Source organism: Balaenoptera physalus (assembly GCF_965194825.1).
Source record: "Balaenoptera physalus genome assembly, chromosome: 1".
Taxonomy (NCBI): Eukaryota; Metazoa; Chordata; class Mammalia; order Artiodactyla; family Balaenopteridae; genus Balaenoptera; species Balaenoptera physalus.
Window position 1 is genome coordinate 45,507,118 of NC_138882.1, and position 23,234 is coordinate 45,530,351.

General features: G+C 35.1%; 1 protein-coding gene across 8 annotated transcripts in view; it reads right to left on the minus strand.

The window, feature by feature from the left end:
* HMCN1 (hemicentin 1) overlaps positions 1-23,234 on the minus strand; it is a 507,647-nt gene that overhangs the window by 147,579 nt on the left and 336,834 nt on the right. For all 8 annotated transcript variants that reach the window (XR_014266656.1, XM_082472452.1, XM_082472453.1 and 5 more), the window contains 7 exons: positions 19,812-19,925; positions 19,143-19,229; positions 10,862-11,053; positions 7,161-7,334; positions 5,763-5,876; positions 4,778-4,923; positions 794-944 (listed from right to left, as the gene is read on the minus strand). Coding sequence is in view for 7 of the 8 variants with exons in the window: in XM_082472452.1 (XP_082328578.1) it covers positions 794-944; positions 4,778-4,923; positions 5,763-5,876; positions 7,161-7,334; positions 10,862-11,053; positions 19,143-19,229; positions 19,812-19,925 (978 nt within the window). In the remaining variant the exon portion in view is untranslated. The remainder of the gene's footprint in view (positions 1-793; positions 945-4,777; positions 4,924-5,762; positions 5,877-7,160; positions 7,335-10,861; positions 11,054-19,142; positions 19,230-19,811; positions 19,926-23,234) is intronic.

A 23,234-nucleotide genomic window follows, 5' to 3' on the forward strand; every position in this document is an offset into this window, starting at 1 on the left:
ACATCAAAAGCACTGCAAAAGTGTATAACACTTGACCTAAAATTTCCATCATTAAGAACTTATGAAAAATAAAAAATGTGCAAAAGTTTTAGGTATAAAGATGTTCAATGAAGCATTATATATGAGTAGTAAAAGCTTGGACACACCCAGACATTCAACAATAGGAGTCTGGTTAAATAAATATTTGGATACTCAACTGATAAAACAGGTATAGTTATTAAAAATCATGTTGAGAGTAATAATATCAACAATAATAGCAAATATCATTTCTTAAGCATTTTGCTAAGAGTTTTATATACTTTATCTTATTTAGTACTCACCACAATTCTACAAGGCATTAATTCTAAAAGTGAGAAAATGGGGTTTAAAATATTTAGGTAACTTGCCCAAGTCACAAAGCTTGAAGGAGCCTAAATCATCATTCAATTCCAAGTGTGACTACTTTAAATTCTGATATAATGTTACATTAGCTTTCTGATAAACTTCATGATATAATGTTAGGGGAACGCTAACGTAACAGAGAAGTATGTATTGTGTGATCCCAATTTATAAATGAACTATACATTTACAAAAATATATCAGAAGGAAACACATAAAAATAACTGAGGTAATCCTGAATGATGGGATTATTTTCTTCTTTGTTAATTTCTTGAGTCCGAGTTTTCAATAATGAATTTATATTATTGTCAACAGAAAAAAAACACTATTTAAAATAAACCAAGTCAAATCTCTCTTTCATTGCTTTGCCAGATCATATAAATTAAATTACATACAATAAACATATTAGTATTACCTTGTATATTCACATCAAAATCCAGCTCATCTTCACCTGCGATATTAGACGCTATACACGTGTATCGTCCAGTGTCTGATATTTGAGCCTCCCTGATTTGAAGTGTGTGTCCACTGCCAGCAATAGTAACATGATCATCTGCTTTAAGGGGCTGTGATTCAATTATAATAATGTTATCATTAAGTACTCCAGTAAATCCTCTAGGGCACCATGCAGTTGAGAGTTTTTATGATTCTTTAATAAGTAAAAATAAAAATTTAGGTGAAATACTCAAGACAACAATAACAATTTACTTTGAATAAGCTGACTGTTTTTGAGTAATCATGTCTTTATTTATTGAAAACTGAAATTCCTATAGTTTACATGTGTGCCAGGTGTTTCTGGGTGGTGCATTTATAAATTATTTATGATGAAAAATGTTCTTAGGTGCCATATCCATTTATCCATGTTGCAGAAAAAGAACTTCAGCTGATCCCACATTGTAGTAAAAAAGTGTATCTTTTCTTACTATTTTGTAGCAAATGCTAGAGTTTTATAATGAAAGACTGAAGGCATTAGCATAGTCTGATTTAAAAATCACTATTGCTCATTCAGAAACATCATTACTTCATAAATGAGAAAATTTAACCTAGATATATTTATATTATGATGTTTTATTGAAAACATTACTGACATTTAATAGGACATTTCTCATCTTCTAAACATTTCCGAATATACTAAATTCCCTCTTATTCCTTGAAAATTTTAGTTCCTGGCTCACTGTTACTCCTTCCAATGATACTCTTCTCATAATTCTTGGTGATTTCATTACCCACATAGACAGTCATCCAATGCTTTGTGCTCTCAGCTCCTTGACCTCCTCTCTACTTTTTTTTGCCCCAACACTCTCTCAGCCACTCAATAGGAGAGTCATACCTAGAACTTATAATTACCAATAATCACATCTCTTCAGAATCTCAGTTTCAAGTTCTCACCTTCTGACCACCACCTCTTAACTTACTAACTCTTTTCCTCTAGAATCCCAACTCCCATAATATTTTGATCCCATGGGAGGACCCAAAATTCACTGAACTTGCAATCTTTTCCCTATCACTCACTCTCCTCCTGACCCAGAGAAGGTCTATTATGGCAATCACTCCTTGTATAAACTACTATAAAAAAATCAACTCCTTTGCCCCCTCTCCCTTTATCTTATTCCCCCAGCAAAACTGGTTAATACCAGTTTCTGTCCATTCTGAACATCCCCTGATCTACTCAAGAACATTCCTCCAGCAACTGTGTCCTCTCTCATGTGAATCATCATCAATTGCTTTTTTTCCACTGGATGATTTCAATGTATACACAACAGTATAATTTCCGCATTAAAAAAAATCTCATTAGACTGCAGCCTAACTCCACATTTTTCTATTCTGCTTTAGAGCCAGTGACTTTAAAAAGTTTTCTACCTTTGCTGTCTCCATTTCCTTCCATCTTTTCTTGAATCCTCCAGTAAGACTTTCACCATCTCTACTTGACCAAAATTGATGTTGTCAAGGTCACATGACAACCATGTTGCTAAATTTACTGGTCAATTCTCAGTCTTTATTTTACCTGATCAGTGGGATTTAACACAGTTTAACTGGTCTTTATTTTGAAAACTTTTTTTCCTTATCTTTAAGGACACATCACTCTCTGCCCCACAGCCTCTAAATGTAGGAGTACCCCAGGGCTTGATCCTTGGACCTCTTCTCTTTCTACCTAAACTCACTCTCCTAGTGATCTCATGCAAAACCTTGGACTCATCTTTGACTCATCTCTTTCCCTCACATCCTGCTACCACCTTCATTCAAGCAATCACCATCTATCTCCTGGACCATGGCAATAAATTCATTTCTGGACCCCATTCTTCTTCAACTAGTAAAGAAGCCAATGTGATCTTTTTAAAGCCTTAAGTCAGATCACATCACTCCTGTGTTCAAAATTTTCCAGAAGCTTTCCATCGAATAAGGGAATAAGGCCTACTGATGTACAAGCAGTATGATTTAACCCTAGCTCTCACCTTTCTCTGTGTTCCCACTAATCACTGCACTCCAGCCAAATGCCTCAGGGCCTTTGCCCCTTGCTAGTCTCTCTAGAATATTTTTCTCTCAGATATCTTATGTCTGCTTCCTTCAGTTTCTGTAAGTTTCTGCTCAAATATCACCTTATCAGTGAGGCCTTCCCTAGTGTAAGAGATCACACCTCTCACACTCGCTATTCTTCCTGACTGAATTTTCTTCATAACATTTACCTTATCTGGCACTGTATGCTTTACTTGTTTGTTTAGTTTCCCCCTCCTCCCCAAACTCCATATGAGCAGAGATTTTCGTTTGTTTCCTTCATAGCTGTATCACCTGCACCTAAAATAGTGTTTGGCAAATACTATGTGCTCAGTAAATAATTTGGGACGCAATGTATCATTATTAACATTATATCACTTATATAAAAATAGTATAATTTAAACTTTCCATGTCAAAGAAAAACTTCAGAGCATGAATAAACAAAACACATAGATTCTATCAAAATTTACTGTGGTTAATGCTGCCAATATTTTTGGTGGCTTTTCTCAAAAACACTGTTTCACTCAAGTAGTGTTGCTTATCTGAGAAATGAACTAGAACTCATTTCTCTTATCTGAGAAATGAGAAGAAAGGATATGGAAAATAAACAAAAACCAGTATTTTTTGTCACATTTTAGGGGACCAATCCCAAATCTTGAAAAATTCAGCAATTTAACTAAAGCATCATAATTGGATCAATTTCGGTCTGGATGTGAAACTAATTTAACTATTCATTATGAAACTTAAAAAAACCTAGCCCTAATTCCTAGTACAAATCTAGACTTTATCCTATTTTTATGTGTGTATGTGCTTGTGTATATGTGTGCATGGGTATAAAATGCAAGGAAAGAAAAGGTTTTAGGTAAAATTAAAAATAAAATATTAAAATTTGAAAGGTGAAAGGAATTGTTTCCATGCTAACTCATATACAGTTGATATTGTACCATGAAGTGTGCTTGTAGTCAGAAAAGAAACTGTAAACAGAACAGGGTGGGAGTTCCATATTTTTCCTTTTGCAATGGCTTCCAGATGAAACTTGCTTATAAGAGATATTTTTTTTCCTGGCTGCCAGGATTGCAAAGTCCATCTGTGATCTGAAATAATAAAGTTATATCTTTCTGCATCTTAAATCATGACTCTGACCTGAACATCTACAACTGGAATTTGACTGACCATTTAGTTGATTATGTGTAAAACAGGACAAACATCAGCTTAGCTATGTCACATCTGTATTAAGCTGAGTGTTAACAGCAGCTAAAAAAAAATCTATTTTGGTCTTAAAACACCAGCACATATGTTTTTAAAACATGCATGTTAGAAAATGAGTTGAATGAGAAATAAAGGCGTGTGGTCTGAAAGCCAGATTACATAATTGAAGGATGTGTCTTTTACTGAAAGTTCTTCATTGCCCCCAATTAATTGTATTGAGCACTTAATCATCACATTGCGCTTATTTTTTTCATCTTGGAACATTAAAAATGTTACCCTTTGTAAAAGAGTTAAAGGTGTTTAGAGAAAGTTCTGAATAAACTTAGCACCTGTGTTATGCCTATCATTCTAATCTGGCTCAGCACTGTCTTTGCATTTCTTCTCCACAAAGTTTACTTACTCTGAAAAACCACAGAGAACAAAAACCATTCCCCAGTGGGAAGGTGGCTGGATTTTCAAAGAAAATTGCTAACGTGTATTAAAACAGTCCTTCAAACTTTAGAGTGATGAAATAATACTAAAATTGTTGAACATGGTTCAAATTTTTGCAGTTTTATACTCTAGGAGCATGGGATTGTGCTAGTTTTAAGGTCACATTGATTCTCTGAGTTATGTGTGTCTGGGTGTTTTGTTTTTTAATTTAACTGACCATTTTAGTCTATAAAAAACCATCAGCAAATGAAAAAACTTGACTGGCCTGTCCATCCTTGTACCAGCTGAGAGAGGCAGAAGGAATTGCATAGACTTCACATTCCAAGGTCAGGGTGTTGTTTACTTTGATCTTCACTTCTCTGGGGGAAAGACCTGGCCCCAGGAGGTCGCTTTTACTGATTATGGGTGGAACTGCATAAACACGAATATTAAAGTATTAAACATTAGTTCTTTTAAATGGAATGACATGGAACACAGTGAGGATCACTTAATAAGAAAACAAGGAAATAACTTAGGCATTTTCTATGCTCTCCTTGCATCAAGGACCCAAGTTAGCATCTTATGAAATGGCAGTGTTCATATACAGAATGTGAAGAAAACTACCTTTCTCCCCTCATCATTATAATACTGCCAATGAGGTTAATGTCCTTCACAGAACAGTTAGTTTAGGTTGTTCCGGGTCCCCAGACACAGTCTGAATATGACCCATAGAATGCATTTTATTAGTCACTAAGGGGAATGATTCAAAGAATAAAAGACAATCAAAAAGATGCTCTTCCTTTTTAAAAACAAAATTCTGAAATTTATTGCCTATCAGTGGTAGCATTAGTTTTTTTTTAATAGGTCAACGTACAGTGGATTAGCCCAAAGTCACTGACAAACTCATCGTAGGTTGTTGAATAGAGCATATATATTTAAGGAAGAGTTTTGTGCATGCAAGTACTTATACACAGCAGAATTCAGAAGAGGGTAATTCACAAGAAAAAAATAGAGAAACTTAAGGAAGTGCCACTGACAAGTTCTCCAAAAAGTTGAAGAGAGCAGATTCAGTGGGCTTTCACATCTTTAAGCAATTGAAGTCATGGGCACATTGCTTAATTCAACTTCCATCTTAATGGAGCAAGCTGGATAAACGATAAACTTTAATGATGAATATAAATAATTATGAATGAACCCATAATGAAAAACAGAATTGAAAAAGTTAGAAAACCTGGAGAAAACTAGGAACATAGTGTTCTTTCGGAACTTACTGTAGATCTTCACTTCATAGTGCTTTATCATCTCTCCTGCCTCATTAGTGGCTACACAAGAGTATCTCCCAGCACTGTCCTTCTGTGCATTTAGGATCTGCAGAGTCCTACCTCCTGAAAAACAATGGAATACCAAAGAATCTCTGAAGTCACAGTGGCAGCAGGGTTTGCACAAACCACCAGGTTTTAGTTCTTACTATTAACACATTTCTTCTTCTCTATGCCAATTCTGTAAGAGACATTTGTCATAGACAAACTACAATACAGATGGGCATTACTTGGTGGATGGAGACATTCACTAAGTCCACGATGGTCCTCCGTGGTAATGACTCTCATGCTCATTCTGACCCTCCCCTACCTCTCTGCACACACTGTAATTAAGGTTCTTATTTTACTCTCTTCACAAATAGGTCTTCTGCCTTTGTCATCTTCTTCCTCTCATCTACCTGGCCTATCAGTAGAGATTGATCTTGCTAAAACACAATTTTTATTATGGTGTCTTTCTTCCTAAAAATCTTCAGTGGTTATCAATTGACTAAAGTATAAACTCAAAACTCTCAAATACAGGTATTTAAAACATGACTCCAACATTCCTTCCTGATCTTATCTCCTACCTGCCCCCTTCCCTGCCATACACACATGTACACACAATGTCTCCACTCAAGAAGGAGGCGAGGAATCTGTTTGTTATTACTTGCACATAGATATGCCATTCTCCTTCGTACTTTCCCATACTAGACATCCTGAAGGATCTGAAATCTCTCCTAACTCATTTCCAACTAACAAAATTCTATAACTTTCTTTAAGGTTTGGTTCAAGTTCTGTCATGACAAAGCATTTCCTGACTGCTTCAGCCCACGGTGGCCATTCCTTCTTTTGAATTCTTCTAAAACTGGTCACTATCCCATTTATCATAACCTATGACTATTCAGAACCCATGATTATTCGTGGATTCCTGTTGTTAATTAACTTTCACATGTATTATCTCTATAAATTTCTTACAGCCAGTGATCATACTTTTAAATTCTTTCTGTTTTCATACATATTATCAGGTATTAAAGAGGAATAAATAAACTCTGTCAATCTAAATACTAACCTTCAAGGGTCAATTCAACAAAAAGTGAATTTCTACTCTTTTTGGCATTCTACATTATATTTGAGCAATTAATTACACTGTAGTATTTATTTATTTGCCTTTTATTTACTTTATTGGTCTTTCAAAAAGTAATTTTAGATAACTTAGATTACAACATACATACAAAATATTAAAAAATAAGATAGCAATAGTACAATACCACCAACAACATAAGTATTTTTATAAAAATAGTCAATGATTCTGTTCTTCTGTAAAAGTAGATGGCACAAATGCAACCTGGGCATCTGAAGTAAGCTAATTACCTGGAAGAATACGGATATTTCGGTTGGATTCTAAAGGAGTTCCATTCTTAAACCAGGTGATGGTGGCTGGGGGATATGAATAAGCTTCACAGACCAAAGATGTGGGGCTGTTAAGGATAACAGTGACATCTTCAGGGATGCCATCGCTATCAACACCGGCAATTGTAGGAGATACTGAAAAAGATTTAAAACTTGATCAAAGAAATATATTCAGAAATGTCTTTATTTGTACATTTCGAAGTTTCCATAGTACTTATTTGTGTAATTCCGTTCCCTAACAATTACAGAAACAATTGATTAGTGTTCTCATTCTACGCAAAAGCAGTGAGAACCTCAAAAAGCTCACAGAGTAATGGAGGAGATGACACATAAAAAGGAATCATAACACAATGTAGTATGGGCAATACTGGGAATTTTGGTGCAGGATATATGGAGGCATGGCATCCAGTCCAATCTGAGGTGTGGGGTGGTGTGTGGACTCTCATCAGGGAAGATCTCCTAACGGAGCAGATTTCAAACTGAGCCTCAAAGGACTGGTGGTGGTCAGAAGGTGAAAGAAGGGAGACTACTAGGAGGAGGGAGCATATTGGGAGCAGAGTAGTGTAAACAATGAGGGGCAAGCAGGAAATATATAGAGGATGGATTCAAGGGGGTCAATGTTGGAAGCAGGGGAAAGACAGACAAAGTACATTTGTTCCATAAAAGATAGTGAGGGCCTGAACTAGAGCACTGAAGAAAGGCATAAAGAGGAGGGAGCAACTAAAGAAAAATTTAGGAAATCAATTGGCAGGATTTGATGATAGAATTTAAGAGGTAAAGAAACCAACGTCAAAGATAACTTCCAATTTTATTGCTTGGGAATGAACCTAGGTAAACTTCAATGAAGCAAAATAAATAGAAAATATGGAAAGATTTGCTCACTTAGGAGGGGAAGATGATTTGTTCAGTCTGAATATCTTGAATTTTAAGTGCTTGTGAGAATTCCAGGTAGAAATGTCCAACAGGCAACTGTATATAGAAATCTGAACCTTGGGAGAAGGATCAGGGTTGCAGGTATGGATTTTAAAAAGTCTCCAGTTGATAAGAGATGATTATTAAACCTCTGGGAATTAAGTTTTTGTTACTTGATGAGAGTATCTAGAGTAAAATGAACACTGAAGTAAGGACAAAATGTGAGGGGACTTAACGTTTAAGAGACAGATTAAGTAAGAGTCCATAAAGGAGGGAGAAAGCGAGCAACCAAAGGGGTGCAAGGATAACTGGGGAAGAGCAGTGTCCAGGAGAAAGTGATACATAATATCCAAACATTAAGATAAGGACTGAACAATGTTTGTTGGATCTAACAACAGGGTAGTCTTCACCACAGAAGTGTCAAGAATGGTGTGGGCAGAAGCCCATATTTAGTGGGACAAGAAGTATAGATAGGGAGTGGTGACTATATGAAGTGATGGAGACAGTAGAAGGTAAAGCTGAAGGTAAGGCAGATGGTGGGCATGACTGGCAGACCAAAGAAGGGGGAAAGATACAGGATCAAGGGCATAAGCAGAAGCAGTAACTGTGAACACAAAGGATAACACCCTCTGGGAAAAGAAAGGGTAAAGACACTGAATTATGGCTGGGTAGACTGGAAATTGCCGGTGCACACACTTGAATAGGCTCAACTTTATATGAAGTTGGTGAAAAGAAGACTTGAATGCAGATCCCTCATCTTCAATGAATGAGGGAAAATGATAAGAAATAAGTAACTAGGAAGGGGGTAGGAGGCAGAGGAAGGAATATAGTCAGAGAGCATGACTTGAGATGCCTGGGGTAAAGAATAAGTGATCTCCACTGGAGAGAGTCCCCAGGGAGCTAATGTCTCTTGGGAAGTCAGATTTCAGTTACTGAAAGGAGCCAGAAAGAGTGTTAAATCAGGTTTCCAGACGACAGGGATAGGATTTGGACATGAGCCAGTATTGGGAGGTGAGTCAGTGGTAGGAGGAAGGAGGCATGAGGAACATAGAGCTCTAAGAGAAGCAATGGGCTACAGGAGAGGAGAGGAAATCCAGGGTGGGGCATTTGCCTTTCACACGCTGATGGGTATGCAGGGAAGACAGGGGTGTCAGGAGACAACTGGCTCATGAACTCTCATTCTTACTTATCCATGCATCTGTTATTCACTGCTGTGTTAGGTGCTGGGGCTATATCCTTTTCAAGATAAAAAGGGTTCTGTCCTAGGGATTTTATAGCTTCATGTAATTATTACTTATATATACTATTTATTTGACACTTATTAATACATTATCCAGTATTCTGACTTAACATTTCTGGCCTATATATCTCTTCTACTCAATTAGACTGTAAGCTGCCTGAGGGCTGTGTCCTGTATGGGAGTTTCTATGTATGGGACTACATATTCCCCCAGTCTAGCCAATAGCTATCAAAACATACAAACAAATAAAAAATTGCAAAAGTTTACATCCTCAATTATAGGTCAGTTTATTTAAGTAGAATGAAACGTGTTTTGATATTAGTAATCAAATACAATACATTTAGGTGGTGCATTTTAAATTTCTAACGTGAGCAGAAATTAGGAATCTATTTTAATATCATTTCCAAGACATAAGTATAATTTTAATGCTGCAGAAACTGAATGTGTAGTTATTTCAACATTCCTACTCCATATTTTTTCATGGTGTAGTTTTTATTGCTCTCAAGGGGCTTGATATTCAAATGTACAAGCTAATCTGTATTAAATCAGAAGGAAACCATGTGAGATTTAAAACCTACACTTGAGGTTGCAGTCTACATTTTAACCTAGGAATCTTCACAGCTTATCATTGACAAAATAGAATTTACACTTTATATATTAATTTCAAGGGGAGGGGATTTATCTGGGAAAAAATAACTATTAATTAAATGGCAAAATATCTAAATTTGCAATGTCCAGGTAATTTACTGCACAGCAATACCTGTCAACTGTCTTCCTTTAAGATTTTTTAGGGATTAGTGAGTTAGCAAATGACACAGATAAACACACATAAAGACAGATGAGCAGCATATTATGTTAAGAAAAAGAAAATCTACAGTAGTTGCTCACCCCAGCGGGAGCAGATGTTCTGCTCACAATACTGCTATATAAGTTGGCAAAGGGAAGGAGGGGAAATGTGTTTTAAGACAGAGGAAAGCACACTTCTAAAATAAAATCATTTTAATGATGTTTTGTTTTGTTTGAACCCTTCAACCTCGCAAGGGACTGTGTTAATTCACTATCGCTCATGAGCAAGCATACAATTTTGGTGTGCCTTTCTGCATCTCCTCTCCTTCATCATAGTTACCAACAGAGATTTCAGTGTGGGCAATTACTAGTAATAGCAGAGTCCCACAAAGAAAGATAAAACATCTCACAGTGATCCTCTATCACTGTTGACCTGCTTCTTTTTGACCGGTATTTATTTTTCCTTTACTATTGCTTATTTAATGTCTATCTTGTGTATAGTTGTACTTCGCACAAAACACAGTACCTGGAATATAGTAGGTATGCCAAACATAATGAATGAATGTATGAATTAATAAAAGAAAACCAGCAAATGTACACAAGCACTGGTCCTTCTTAAATAATGAAATTCTATGGTAGAAATATTAAGTAAACAGAAAAAGAAGAGAATTTAGCCTATTGCCATGGCTGATTCTTCAAGATTTGCAGCAATGCTTATACCTACCCAACACATTAAGACTGAAACTTCTGCTCTTGTCACCAGCTGTATTAGAAGCCAAACATGTATATCTTCCAGTGTGTGACACTTGGGCATTGGTAATCTGAAGAAAACGGCCACCAGACATAAGATGATGGGTGTCATCTTCTTTGAGGAACTGCCCATCTTTCTGCCATGTAATTTCTGGCACTGGATTCCCTATAACAAAAAGCCATTTCTGAGAGTTGGCTAATAATCACATGTCTACAGTTGGTAACTAAAAGGATGCATTTTCATTCATTTCCCTTTTAAAATATTCTACTTCTGAAACAATGTAGTAGCCATTCATTTTAAAATAAATTTGCAAACATAACTGAATTTATAATAATAATCATGCTATGATTTAAAAAATCTATAAGTGAAATAGTTATGTTAGTCTCTGTGTTTAACTAAATTTATACCATACCTTAGGCTATTACAATTAAATATTTTCATAGTAAAATACACTTAAAAATAATGGAGCATGCCTGTTTACTAAAATTATTACTCATGAATACCTTTGCATTCATATTAAATTTTTAAAGAAGATTTTTATTTTTGAGGAAAAGCTGTAAAAAAGGAAAAAAAAAACCTTTAATTAAACAATTCAACAAGCAGATATGTATACCAGGATTCTAGCACAGATATATAGATAAGTAGAAAGATAGAAATATATAGTAATTATTCCTTTAATATTTATAGCCTAGAGAAAAAAGAGCTTTCATATTTTTATGGGACTTCTGATAAATATTAAGTTTTAAATTGCTCAAACATTTTTTTTTTTGAAAATTTAAAACTATAAAAACAAGCTCTGTTAGGAAAGAGGATTAGGATGATATCATATTAAGGCACAACTGTATTGGCCATGGCACTTGTTCTATGGCCCTGCCTGGGCAGGAAAGCAAATTCACAGGCCCACCCAACTGCTGAGTATAGCACACAGTCCTATCCAACTAGGAAGTATGACCAGAGAATCCAGGTAACCACAGGCCTATTCTACAGTTGCACTTGGGCAGGAAACCAAACCATCAGTCCTATTCAACTGTTCCCAGACAATGACACCCCTGCCCCAACTTCACATCTCAGGCAGAGGCAGTGGCCTCACCCAAATAGAGACCCTGAGAGAAAACCCCACCTGCCCAACAATGCTACCAGCTGACCCATCCAGAATCCCAAGGTGAGTTGAACGGTGAAGGACAATCTCTGCTGAAGCAAACCTGTAAAGTCTGGAATCAGAGACCCTTTACTCAAGTGTGCAGATACCAATACAAGGAATCAGGTAAACATGACACCTCACAGGAAACTAATAAAGCTCCAATAACTCAAAAACTGACCCTAAAAAATGGAGATCTATGAACTGTGAATTCAGAATAATACTCTTAATCAAGTTTAGTAAACAAAATGAAGAAAACAATGCATGAACAAAATGAGAAGTTCAACAAAGAAATAGAAATCATAAAAGAACCACAATCAAACAAATGAATCCTAGAGCTAAAGAATAGAATGACTGAACTAAAGAATTCAAAAGAGAGCTTCAACTTCAGACCTGACGAAACAAAAGAAAGAATCAGTAAACTAGAAGATAGTTCGTTTGAAATTATCCAGTCAGAGGATCAAAATGAAAAAAGAATGAAAAGTGAAGAAAGCCTACAGGAGTTATGAGACACCATTACAAAAACAATATACACATTATGGAAATCCCAGAAGGAGAGGAGAATGAGAAAGGAACAGAAAGTATATTTAAAGTGATAATGTCTGAAAACTCCCCAAACTCCAGACTCATGAGGCACAAAAGATCCCAAATAGATTGAACTAAAAAAGGGCTACACTGAAACACATTATAACTAAATTTTGAATGTAGTAAGAAGAAAGCAACAATCACATACAAGGGAACCCCCCCATAAGAGTATAGGCAGATTTCTCATAAGAAACTTGGAAGGCTAGGAGAGAATAGCATAAAACATTCTAAATACTGAAAAAAAAGCCTGTCCACCAAGAATACTATAGCTGGCAAAATATGAATGACAGATAAAGATTTTCCCAGACAAACAAAAGCTGAGGGAAACAAACAAAAACAAAAAAACACACCAGACCTGTCTTACAAGAGATTCAAAATGGCATTCTCAAGCAGAAATAAAAGGATGCTAATTATCATCGTAAAATCACATAAATGTAAGTGCAAAACTCACTGCTAATGGTAAATATGTAGTCAAAGTCATATTCTTTAACACTGTAATGGTGATACGTAACTCACTTTTAAAATTTAAAAAACAAACATTTAAAAAATAACTGTATCTACAATAATTTGTTATTAGATACACAAAATAAAAAAACATATAAATTGTAACATTAATAACCTAAGATGTGAAAGGAAGAGAAGTAAAAGTAAAGTTTATGTATGCTATCAAAGTTAAGTTATTATTAGTTTAAAATAGGATGTTATACATATAAGATATTTTATGTAAGCCTCTGGTAACCACAAAGGAAAAAAATCTTTAATAGCTACACAAAAAGTTATGATAAAGCAATCAAAGCATATTGCTAAGAAAGTCATCAAATGACAAAAGAAGAGAAGGATAAGAAGCAAGGAAGAAAGGATCTACAAAACAATTAAAAAACCCCAACAAAATGGAGATAGTAAGTCCTTACCTATCAATAATTACTTTAGATGTAATGGATTAAATTCTCCAATCAAAAGACATAGAATAGCTAAATGAAGAAAAAAAAAAAGCAAGACCCAAAAGTATGTTGCCTACAAGAGACTCACTTTAGCTTTAGAGGTACATGTGAACTGAGAGTAGAGGGATATAAAAAGATATTTCAAGAACATGGTAACCAAAAGAAAGCTGGGGCAGCTATACTTATATCAGCCTAGACTTTAAGCTAAAATTGGTCAAAAGAGGCAAGAGACAATGAAAAAGGGGTCAATCCATCAGAAAGACATAATAACTGTAAATATTTATGCACCCAATATTGGAGCACCTAAATACATAAAGCAAATACTAACAGAGCTAAAAGGAGAAATAAGCAGCAATAAAATAATAGTTGGGGACTTTAATACCCCACTCTCAACAATGGATAGATCATCCAGTCAGAGAATCAATAACAAATCAGAGATTTGAAAATTACTGTAGACCCAATATACCTAACAGACACATACAGAGCATTCTATCCAACAAAAGTAGAATACACATTCTTCTCAAGCACACATAGAACATTTTCTAGGATAGCTCATATGTTAGACCACAAAACAAATCTCAGTAAATCTAAAATGATTGAAATCATACCAAATGTCTTTTATGACCACAATGATATGAAACTAGAAATCAATAACAGGAAGAAAGCTGGAAAATACACAAATGAATGGAAATTAAGCGACATACTCTTGAACAACCAATGTATCAAAGAAGATATCAAAAGGGAAAAAAAATTTCTTGAGACAAATGAAAATGGAAACACAACACACCAAAACTTAAGGGATAGAGCATAGGCAGTTTTAAGAGGGACATTTATACTGATAAATGCATATATCACAGAAGAAATAAGATCTCTAAAAAAAATCTAACAGTACACCTCAAGGAACTACGAAAAAAACAGACTAAGTCCAAAATTAGCAGAAGGAAGAGAATAATAAAAATTAGAGCAGAAATAAATGAAATAGAGTACAAGGAAACAATAGAAAAGATTAATAAAACTAAGAATTGGTTCTTTGAAAAGATAAAATTGACAAAACATTAGTTAGACTAAGAAAAAAAAAAAAGACAGGACCCAAATAAATAAGATTATAAATGAAAGAGGAGACATTACAACTGATACCACAGAAATACAAAGAATCATAAGAGACTACGCTCAACAACTATAGCCAACAAACTGGACAACCTAGGAGAAATGAGTAAATTCCTAGAAATATACAACCTGTCAAGACTAAATCATGAAGAAACAGAAAATCTGAACAGACCATTTACTAGTAAGGAGATTAAACCAGAAGTCAAAACCTCTCAACAAGGAAAATCTAGGACCAGATGGTTTCAGTGATAAATTTTACCAAATGTTTAAAAAAGAATTAATATCAAGTCTTCTCACTCTTTCAAAAAATTGACAAGGGAACATTCCCAAACTCATTTTACAAGGCCAGCATTACCCTGACACCCAAGTCAGGTAAGGACACCACAAGAAAAGAAAACTACAGGCCAACATCCCTGATGAATATAAATACAAAATTCTCAGAAAATACTAGAAAACTGAATTCAGCATCAAATTGAAAGGATCATACACCATGATCAAATGGTATTCATCTCTGGGATGCAAGGATGGTTCAAGATACACAAATCAATATAATACATTATATCAATAGAATGAAAGATAAAAATCATATGCTCATCTCAATAGATGCAGAGAAGCACTTGACCAAATTCAACATCTATTCATGATAAAAAATCTCAACAAATTCTATACAGAAGGAACATTCCTCAACATAATAAAGGCCATATGACAAATCTGCAGCTAACATCGTACTGAGTACTGAAAGATTGAAAGTTTTTTAAGATCAAGAACAAGATGAGGGTGCCCACTCTCATCATTCCTATTCAACACATTATTGGAAGTCCTAGCCAGACAATGAGGCAAGAAAAAGAAATAAAAGGCATCAGAATTGGAAAGGAAGAAGTAAAGTTCTCTCTATTTGTAGATGACATGATTATTTATATAGAAAGTCCTAAAGACTCCACCCAAAAACTGTTTGCTTTAATCAACAAATTCAATAAAGTTTCAGATACAAAATCAACATAAAAAAATCACTACATTTTTATACACTAACAACAAATGATCTGAAAAAGAAATTTACAAAAAACTCATTTACAATAGCATCAAAAAAAAAATACTTAGGAATAAATCTAACCAAGGAGGTGAAAGATCTCTACATTAAAAACTATAAGACGCTGATGAAATAAATAAAAGAAGACACAAATAAACGGAAAGATATCTTGTGTTCATGGATTGAAAGAATTAATATTGTTAAAATGTCCATATTACCCAAAGCTATTTATAGGTTCAGTGCAATCTCTATGAAGATTCCAATGGCATTTTTTACAGAAATGGAAAAAAAAAAATCTTAAAATTTGTTTGGAATCACAAAAGACACTGAATAGCCAAGGCAATCCTGAGAAAGAAGAGCTGGAGGCATCACATGTCCTGACTTCAAACTACATTACAAAGCTACAGTAATCAAAACAGTAGGGTACTGCCACAAAAAAGACACATATACCAATGGAACAGAATCATAAGCATAGAAATAAACCCATGCATATACGATCAACTAATATTAGTCAAGAGGGTCAAGAATACTCAATGGAAAAAGACCGTCTCTTCAATAAATGGCAGTGAGAAAATTGGATATTCACATGCAAAAGAAGGAAACTAGACCCGTGTCTTACATCAGTCACAAAAATTAACTTGAAATGTATCAAAGGCTTAAATATAAGACCTGAAACCATAAAACTCCTGAAAGAAAACAGAGGGACAGGGACTTCCCTGGTGACCCAGTGGTTAAGAATCCGCCTGCCAATGCAGGGGACATGGGTTCGATTCCTGGTCCATGAAGATCCCACATGCTGCGGAGCTGCTAAGCTCGTGAGCCACAACTACTGAGCCAGCATTCTAGAGCCCGTGAGTCACAACTACTGAGCCCACATGCTGCAACTATTGAAGCGTGAGCACCTAGAGCCTGTGCTCCACAACAAGAGAAGACCCCGCTCAACACAACTAGAGAAAGCCTGCACACAGAAACGAAGACCCAATGCAACAAAAATAAAATAAATAAATAAAAATAAAAATGAATTAAAAATAAACATGAAAAAATAAATAAAATAATAAAAATTTTTTAAAAAGCAGCTGAAATTAAAAAAAAAAAAGAAAACATAGGGACAAATCTCCTTGACATTGGTCTTGGCAATGATTTCTGTGATATGACACCAAAAGCATAAGCAACGAAAGCAAAAACAAATGGGCCTACATCAACTAAAAGGCTCTATACAGCAAAAGAAAACATCAACAAAATTAAATGGCAACCTACAAAATGGTAAAAAATATTTGCAAAACACTATCTGATAAGGGGGTTAATATCCAAAATATGTAAGGAACTCATATAACTCAATAGCAAACACACACACACACACACACACACACACACATACACACACACAAAGGATTCAATTAAAAAAATGGCAAAGGACCTGAATAGACATTTTTCCAAAGAAGATATTCAAATGGCTGACAGGTACAAGACAAGCTATTCAGCATCACTAATCATCCAGGAAATCCAAATCAAAACCACAATGAGATATCACCTCACACCTGTTAGAATAGCTATTATCAAAAATACAGGAGCTGACAAGGGTTGATGAGGATGTGGAAAAAAGGGAACCCTTGTGCACCTTTGGAGGGAATGTAAATTGGTATAGCCCCTATGGAAAACAGTATCAAGGTTGCTCAAAAAACTAAAAATAGAACTACCATATGTGCAGCAATTCTACTTCTAGGCATATATCCGAAGAAAACGAAATCACTATCTCAAAGAGACATCTGCACTCCCATGTTCACTGCAGCATTATTCACAATAGCCAAGACATGGAAACAGCCTAAGTGTCCATAGATAGATGACTGGATAAAGAAAATGTGACATATATAAAACTATACATATAATTTAATATTATTATTAAATACTAAATATTACTATACAACATATAATACTAATATTATTTACTATATATATATATAATTTAATATTATCTAGCCATGAAAAAAGAAGGAAATCCTATCATTTGTGACAACACAGATAAACCTCGAGGATATTATACTAAGTGAAATAAGTCAGACAGAGAAAGACATACTGTATGTTCTCACTTATACATCAAATCTAATAAAACCAAACTCATAGAAACTGAGAACCCATTAGTGGTTATAGAGGTAGGAGGTTAGAGGTGGGGCAATGAGTGAAGGTGGTCGGAAGGCACAAAGTTCCAGTTATAAGATGATAATTGTGATTACAGTTAACAATACCATATTGTGTAATTGAAAGCTGCTAAGAGAGTAGATTTTAAAAGTTCTAATTACAAGAAAAAAAGTTGTGTAGCTATGTGCAGTGATGGATGTTAGCTAAACATTGTGGTGATCATTTTGTGTGTGTGTGTGAGTGTGTGTGTGTGTGTATAATCACCTTAAACTTATGCAATATTATATGTCAATTATATCTCAATGAAACTGAAAGAAAGAATAAAAAAGAAATATCTTAAAAAACCAAATGTCAATGTTAAAAAAAAAAACTGGAAGGCTCAAAATGGGATGCTACAAAATTTAGGCAGCTGTTCTCTATGCAATAGTTGTTACCACATCATTGCAAGAAAAAAAAGAAAACAGGTTAAGTAATAGTATATGTGAAACTTTTTATAACTGTCTTTCTTAAAATGAAAGTATTTCCTTGCTTACTTAAATGTATTGCTCATGCAAGGCATGTAAACAACGAAATAAGAAATTAATTGAATCTTCCTTAAAATGCTTGCTTTCTATAAAATGTATGGACTGTTCTAGTCGTTCCATTAAAACTGCAAGGCTGTGCCTTTACTAAAAAGACAGTCTTGAACACATTCTCTTAGAGATTTGTTTATTTTTATTACATGCAACACAATGATTCACTGGTAAAGCCAGTGAAATTGGTTTTAGAATTTTCATTTTTATTTTTAGTCTTCTCCATTTCCTTTGTAATATGCAAACATGTTTACAAAAGGTGACAATTTTGATCTTGGGTAATTCTCACTATCAGTGATGCTGTACTTTCACCAAAATTCCTATTTCTTTGAAATAAAATTTAAGAAAACAGTAAAAAGGAAAGGAAGGTACAAACATAGGGAAGGAAAGAAAAAATAAGAGGAGGTGGGACAGGAAATCTTACCCACAAGTAGGAACAGGATTAAAAAAAAGAAAGAATAATTTACAGAGTTGAAAGAAAAGACTAATGTGTCTTTTTCTGTCTCTCTCTCTTCCTTGCTTTCCTTCCTCCCCTACTCCCTCTCTCCTTCCTTCCTTCCTTCCTTTTTTCAGTGTAGGAATCTCCTTTTTATCTCCACAGAATCTGAAAGGTTTCCTTCTATACTTCTACCATCTATACTGGGCTAGAATTCAATGTCAAATGCTTGATTTTTCTCAACTAAGAGATAAGTGGAGGCAGTGAATAACCAGTGAGTTTGAGCAGAAATGCAAGAGCTGAGCCCCTTACCTGTCACTTCACAAGTCAATGCAACACTCTGTTTCTCTTTTACCTTCACATCTTCAAATGTATTTTCACCCACAATGTGAGGTGGTACTAAAAAAAAAAAGAAAAAAAAAGACAGAAAAAGTAACAGTTCTAACAGCAGAGTGGTTATTTATAGGCATCTATTTCCATATTTTTTATTAGGCTGTACCCTTTAAAACAGTCCCTCCAAATTCTCATTATTATTTGTTTACTAGAATAATGTTACTATATTGTTTGATCAATTCTAAGATATACTATAAAGTTATGTGTCATAAATTCAATTATAATGAATTTTATTGTATGTAAATCATAAAATCTGGATAAATATGTCAACAAGTCAATGAGTAACAAAATCTATCAGACACTTATTTCTCCCTCTATAACTCTGAGAAGCACTCACATTAAACAAGTTATCAGAGCCTTAGAACACTGTTGAACAATTGTGAACTGATAAGACATGGCATTTCAGCCATTTTAATCCAACTGATTACGTACAAACCATTCTAACATTGAATTCTTGCCAAGAGTGACAGTCCAGGGGCCAAAGAATACATAAATGTAAGTTCAAGCTGCAGATAGATTTTAACTCTGCTTCCAGAATGTATTTAAGACAATTTTATTTTGTCTAGATATTGTAAGTTATATAAATACCTAATACTGAAAGCCCAAAGGTTTTTCTTTCTTCACCAGCTGCATTCCTTACAACACAAGTATACTGGCCAGCATCTTCCATTCTGGTCTGCATCAACCGCAGAGTCCTTCCTCCTGGAGAAGCAAACCACCAGATGACGCAAAGATAAATCTGTAACTTTACAAGCTTGCCGTGTAGTGCTGAATTTCAGGAAAATTTAATCAATTCACTTCAAAGGCCTTTAAAATGCATTTATGTCAAGCTTTTTAAAAATATCACGTTTTAAGGCTATACGAAGCAGAATAGACAATTCAGAAGAAATTTCCGATTTAATGGATAAAAAAAGTTAATACAAACCTAGGTGACGGCAAGTAAGAAATGGAGTTTCACAGAGGTATTGTTTGAACATAATCTCGAAAGGTAAGTATTCTTTAACACAGAGAGGAGTTAAGAGACACCGCTGTAGGTAGAGAATGAATGAGGATCTAGAGGTAGAAAGCAGATGTGAGGTGTGGCACCTAAAACAGAACAGGCGGAGAAAACAGTGAGAGATGAGACTAGTTGGAGTATGACCAGATTCTGTGGGCCTTCGAATGCTATGCTAAGGAATTTTGACTTTATTGCGTTCACTAAAGGCTATGGAAGTACGTACACAAAAAAGTCATGATCTGATTCGTGCTTTAGAAAAACAACTGTGACAGGATGTTTACGAAAAGATTCCCAGTTTGCCGTGGAACACATGAAATGGGAACGTTAGAAAGAGGACTAAGCCAACGACCCAGATTGGGATGACGTCAATATACAAGGGATGAATGAAACCATGAAGACTGACTACCAGTTTTCAATTGAGTTTCATGGAATTCTAGAACTATTTATATCAAAGTTTATGATGGTCACTTTGTTCATTAGCATGACTCTGATTTTGTTCCTCTTTATATTTTGAACTTCTATGTAATGAAGAAAGATTCTGGTAGACTGGGAATGAAACTCTGATATGCTGAAGGGTGTAAGTTGGAGGAAAACTCCTCTTAAGGACCAACGAAGAGGAGCCAGCAGATGAGACTGAAACAAAGCTGGCAGAGAACAAAGAGACACACTGAGAGAGTAGAGTCCTTGAGGACACGGGGAGGGGGAAGGGTAAGCTGGGACGAAGTGAGAGAGTGGCATGGACATATATACACTACCAAATGCAAAATAGAAAGCTAGTGGGAAGCAGCCACATAGCACAGGGAGATCAGCTCGGTGCTTTGTGACCACCTAGAGGGGTGGGATAGGGAGGGTGGGAGGGAGACGCAAGAGGGAGGGGATATGGGGATATATATATATATATATGTATAGCTGATTCACTTTGTTATACAGCAGAAACTAACACCATTGTAAAGCAATTACACTCCAATAAAGATGTTAAAAAAAAGTGTAAGTCATTTCTTAGGTTTTGTAATAATTTTCCACTCCGTGTATTTTTGCTTAGTACCCTGAATTTGAACTAAAAAAATTGAAATGGTTAAACATAAAATTTTCATGTAAATTATTCACCTGGATCTGAATTTATCAGGAGTTTCTATCTGCTTTACGTTTTTATAAACACAAGGCCTCATTGAGCTTTACCTATAAGCAACCTACTCATCCTTAAACCAATAAAAGGTGAACTTAGTAGTATCTTATTTAGACAGACAAAACTGATTACCCAGATTCAGTCTTTTTCCCCAGTTGAATTTAAGTAAGCAAAGTTGAATACAGAAATTCCCTAAACATGTCAAAAAACTTATGTTAATTAGGAAAGGATTCAAAAGCACTCACTGCTACTTCAGATTAGTGAGACCATAATATGATTCCAGTTGAGAGATATTAAAAAAATACAACATTTATGAGTCATTGCTGGCTCTGCAAACCTCAACCTCATAAATCTCATGATCTTTCCTTTCTCTTTGTTTCCTGGTCCTCTCCCTTATTGCAGTGAAAGACAAAAAAGGGTTGGACAGTAAATTATACTTAGATGGAGACATTTCTCGTACCTATTAAACTTTTATAGCAGCTATCTGTTCTTGGCAGATAACTTCATAACAATGATAGGGCCTTCAACAAAGTACTTCTTTTAGAAAAGCTTGACTTAACGTCTCAGGAGGACTAATCTTAATGAAACAGAAATGTGCAGCCAATCAAGGAACAAGCGAGTCATACGCCATTCATCTGATTCTCAGTCATCGATTGCACAACACACATGTTCAGATTGTAAAACTGAATGACTCTTCTGGCAGCGCCACAAGGTGAAGTACATTTAATGTATTCGCTCAGGGATCTCCAGCTGCTAGTCAAGCAAAACAAAACTATACAATAAAACCAAAACACTACTCCTGTGGATCTATAATAAGCCAGAGTACCTCATTTTATCTTGCCTTTTTCATTTCCAGGAGCCCTGATGTAGTTATTATATTTAAAAAGAGTTCCTACTTTTTCAGCAATTGATAATTAAAAAAAAAACAATAATATGAGGATGATTATAAGAGAAGAAGATAATGTGTTCAGGTTTTTGGCAACCAAACTGCAATGATATCTTTGACATCAGTATGCATTCCTTAAGATCAACAGAGGCAGGCAGTCCTTCAAAAATGAAAGCATTATAGGACATAGGAAAGCTTCCTAGGAGAGGGAGACCCAAATCTTTTACCAGGTTGTCTATGGCAAATAACAACAAACATGTATTGGATGCTTAGGATATAAGCAGGCACTGTGTTAGCTGCTTTACACATATTAACTCATCTTTACAAAACCCCCTAACAGGCAAATACCACTAGTATCCTCACTTTACAAGTGAAGAACTGAAGTTAGCAAAGTTAAGAAACTTGCCTGAGGTTATAAATCTAGTATTATAGGCAATAGATATAATAATTATAGCAATGTATATTCCTCATTAAGCCCCTATCATTTACAGACCAAGATCTTGAAGAAACAGAGGGACCTTACACTATTTAGACCTAATTCAAATACTAGCAAAGTATCTTTTCTGAAAAAGCCTTCAAAAGTGAGAATTTAAACTTTGAACAAATTTAGGGGCAGGGAGCTTGTTACCTCTTAAAATAGCTCATCTTGATTTTCAACAATACAAATATCTTTTAAAGTTGTTTGTATTCAGACCCAAATCTGTCCCTAGAATATTCCATACACTGGTATTACTTTTAACCTCTGGAACTAGACGGAACCAACATAATCTTTTCTACGCCATGGCTCTGCAAGTATTTAAATGTAATTTTCACTATGTTGTCATGAGTTGCACAGGGTTTATTTTTTCAGGTTAAATAGAATCGGACGCATAGTTTACTTTGCAATCATTTGCCACCATGGTTATCCTCCTTCGAAAATACTGTCAATAAATCCTTCTTCTAGTCTTCCTAATGAGTAAGTTAAATCCACAATACAACTGGTGTTTTACTTGTTTTATTGGT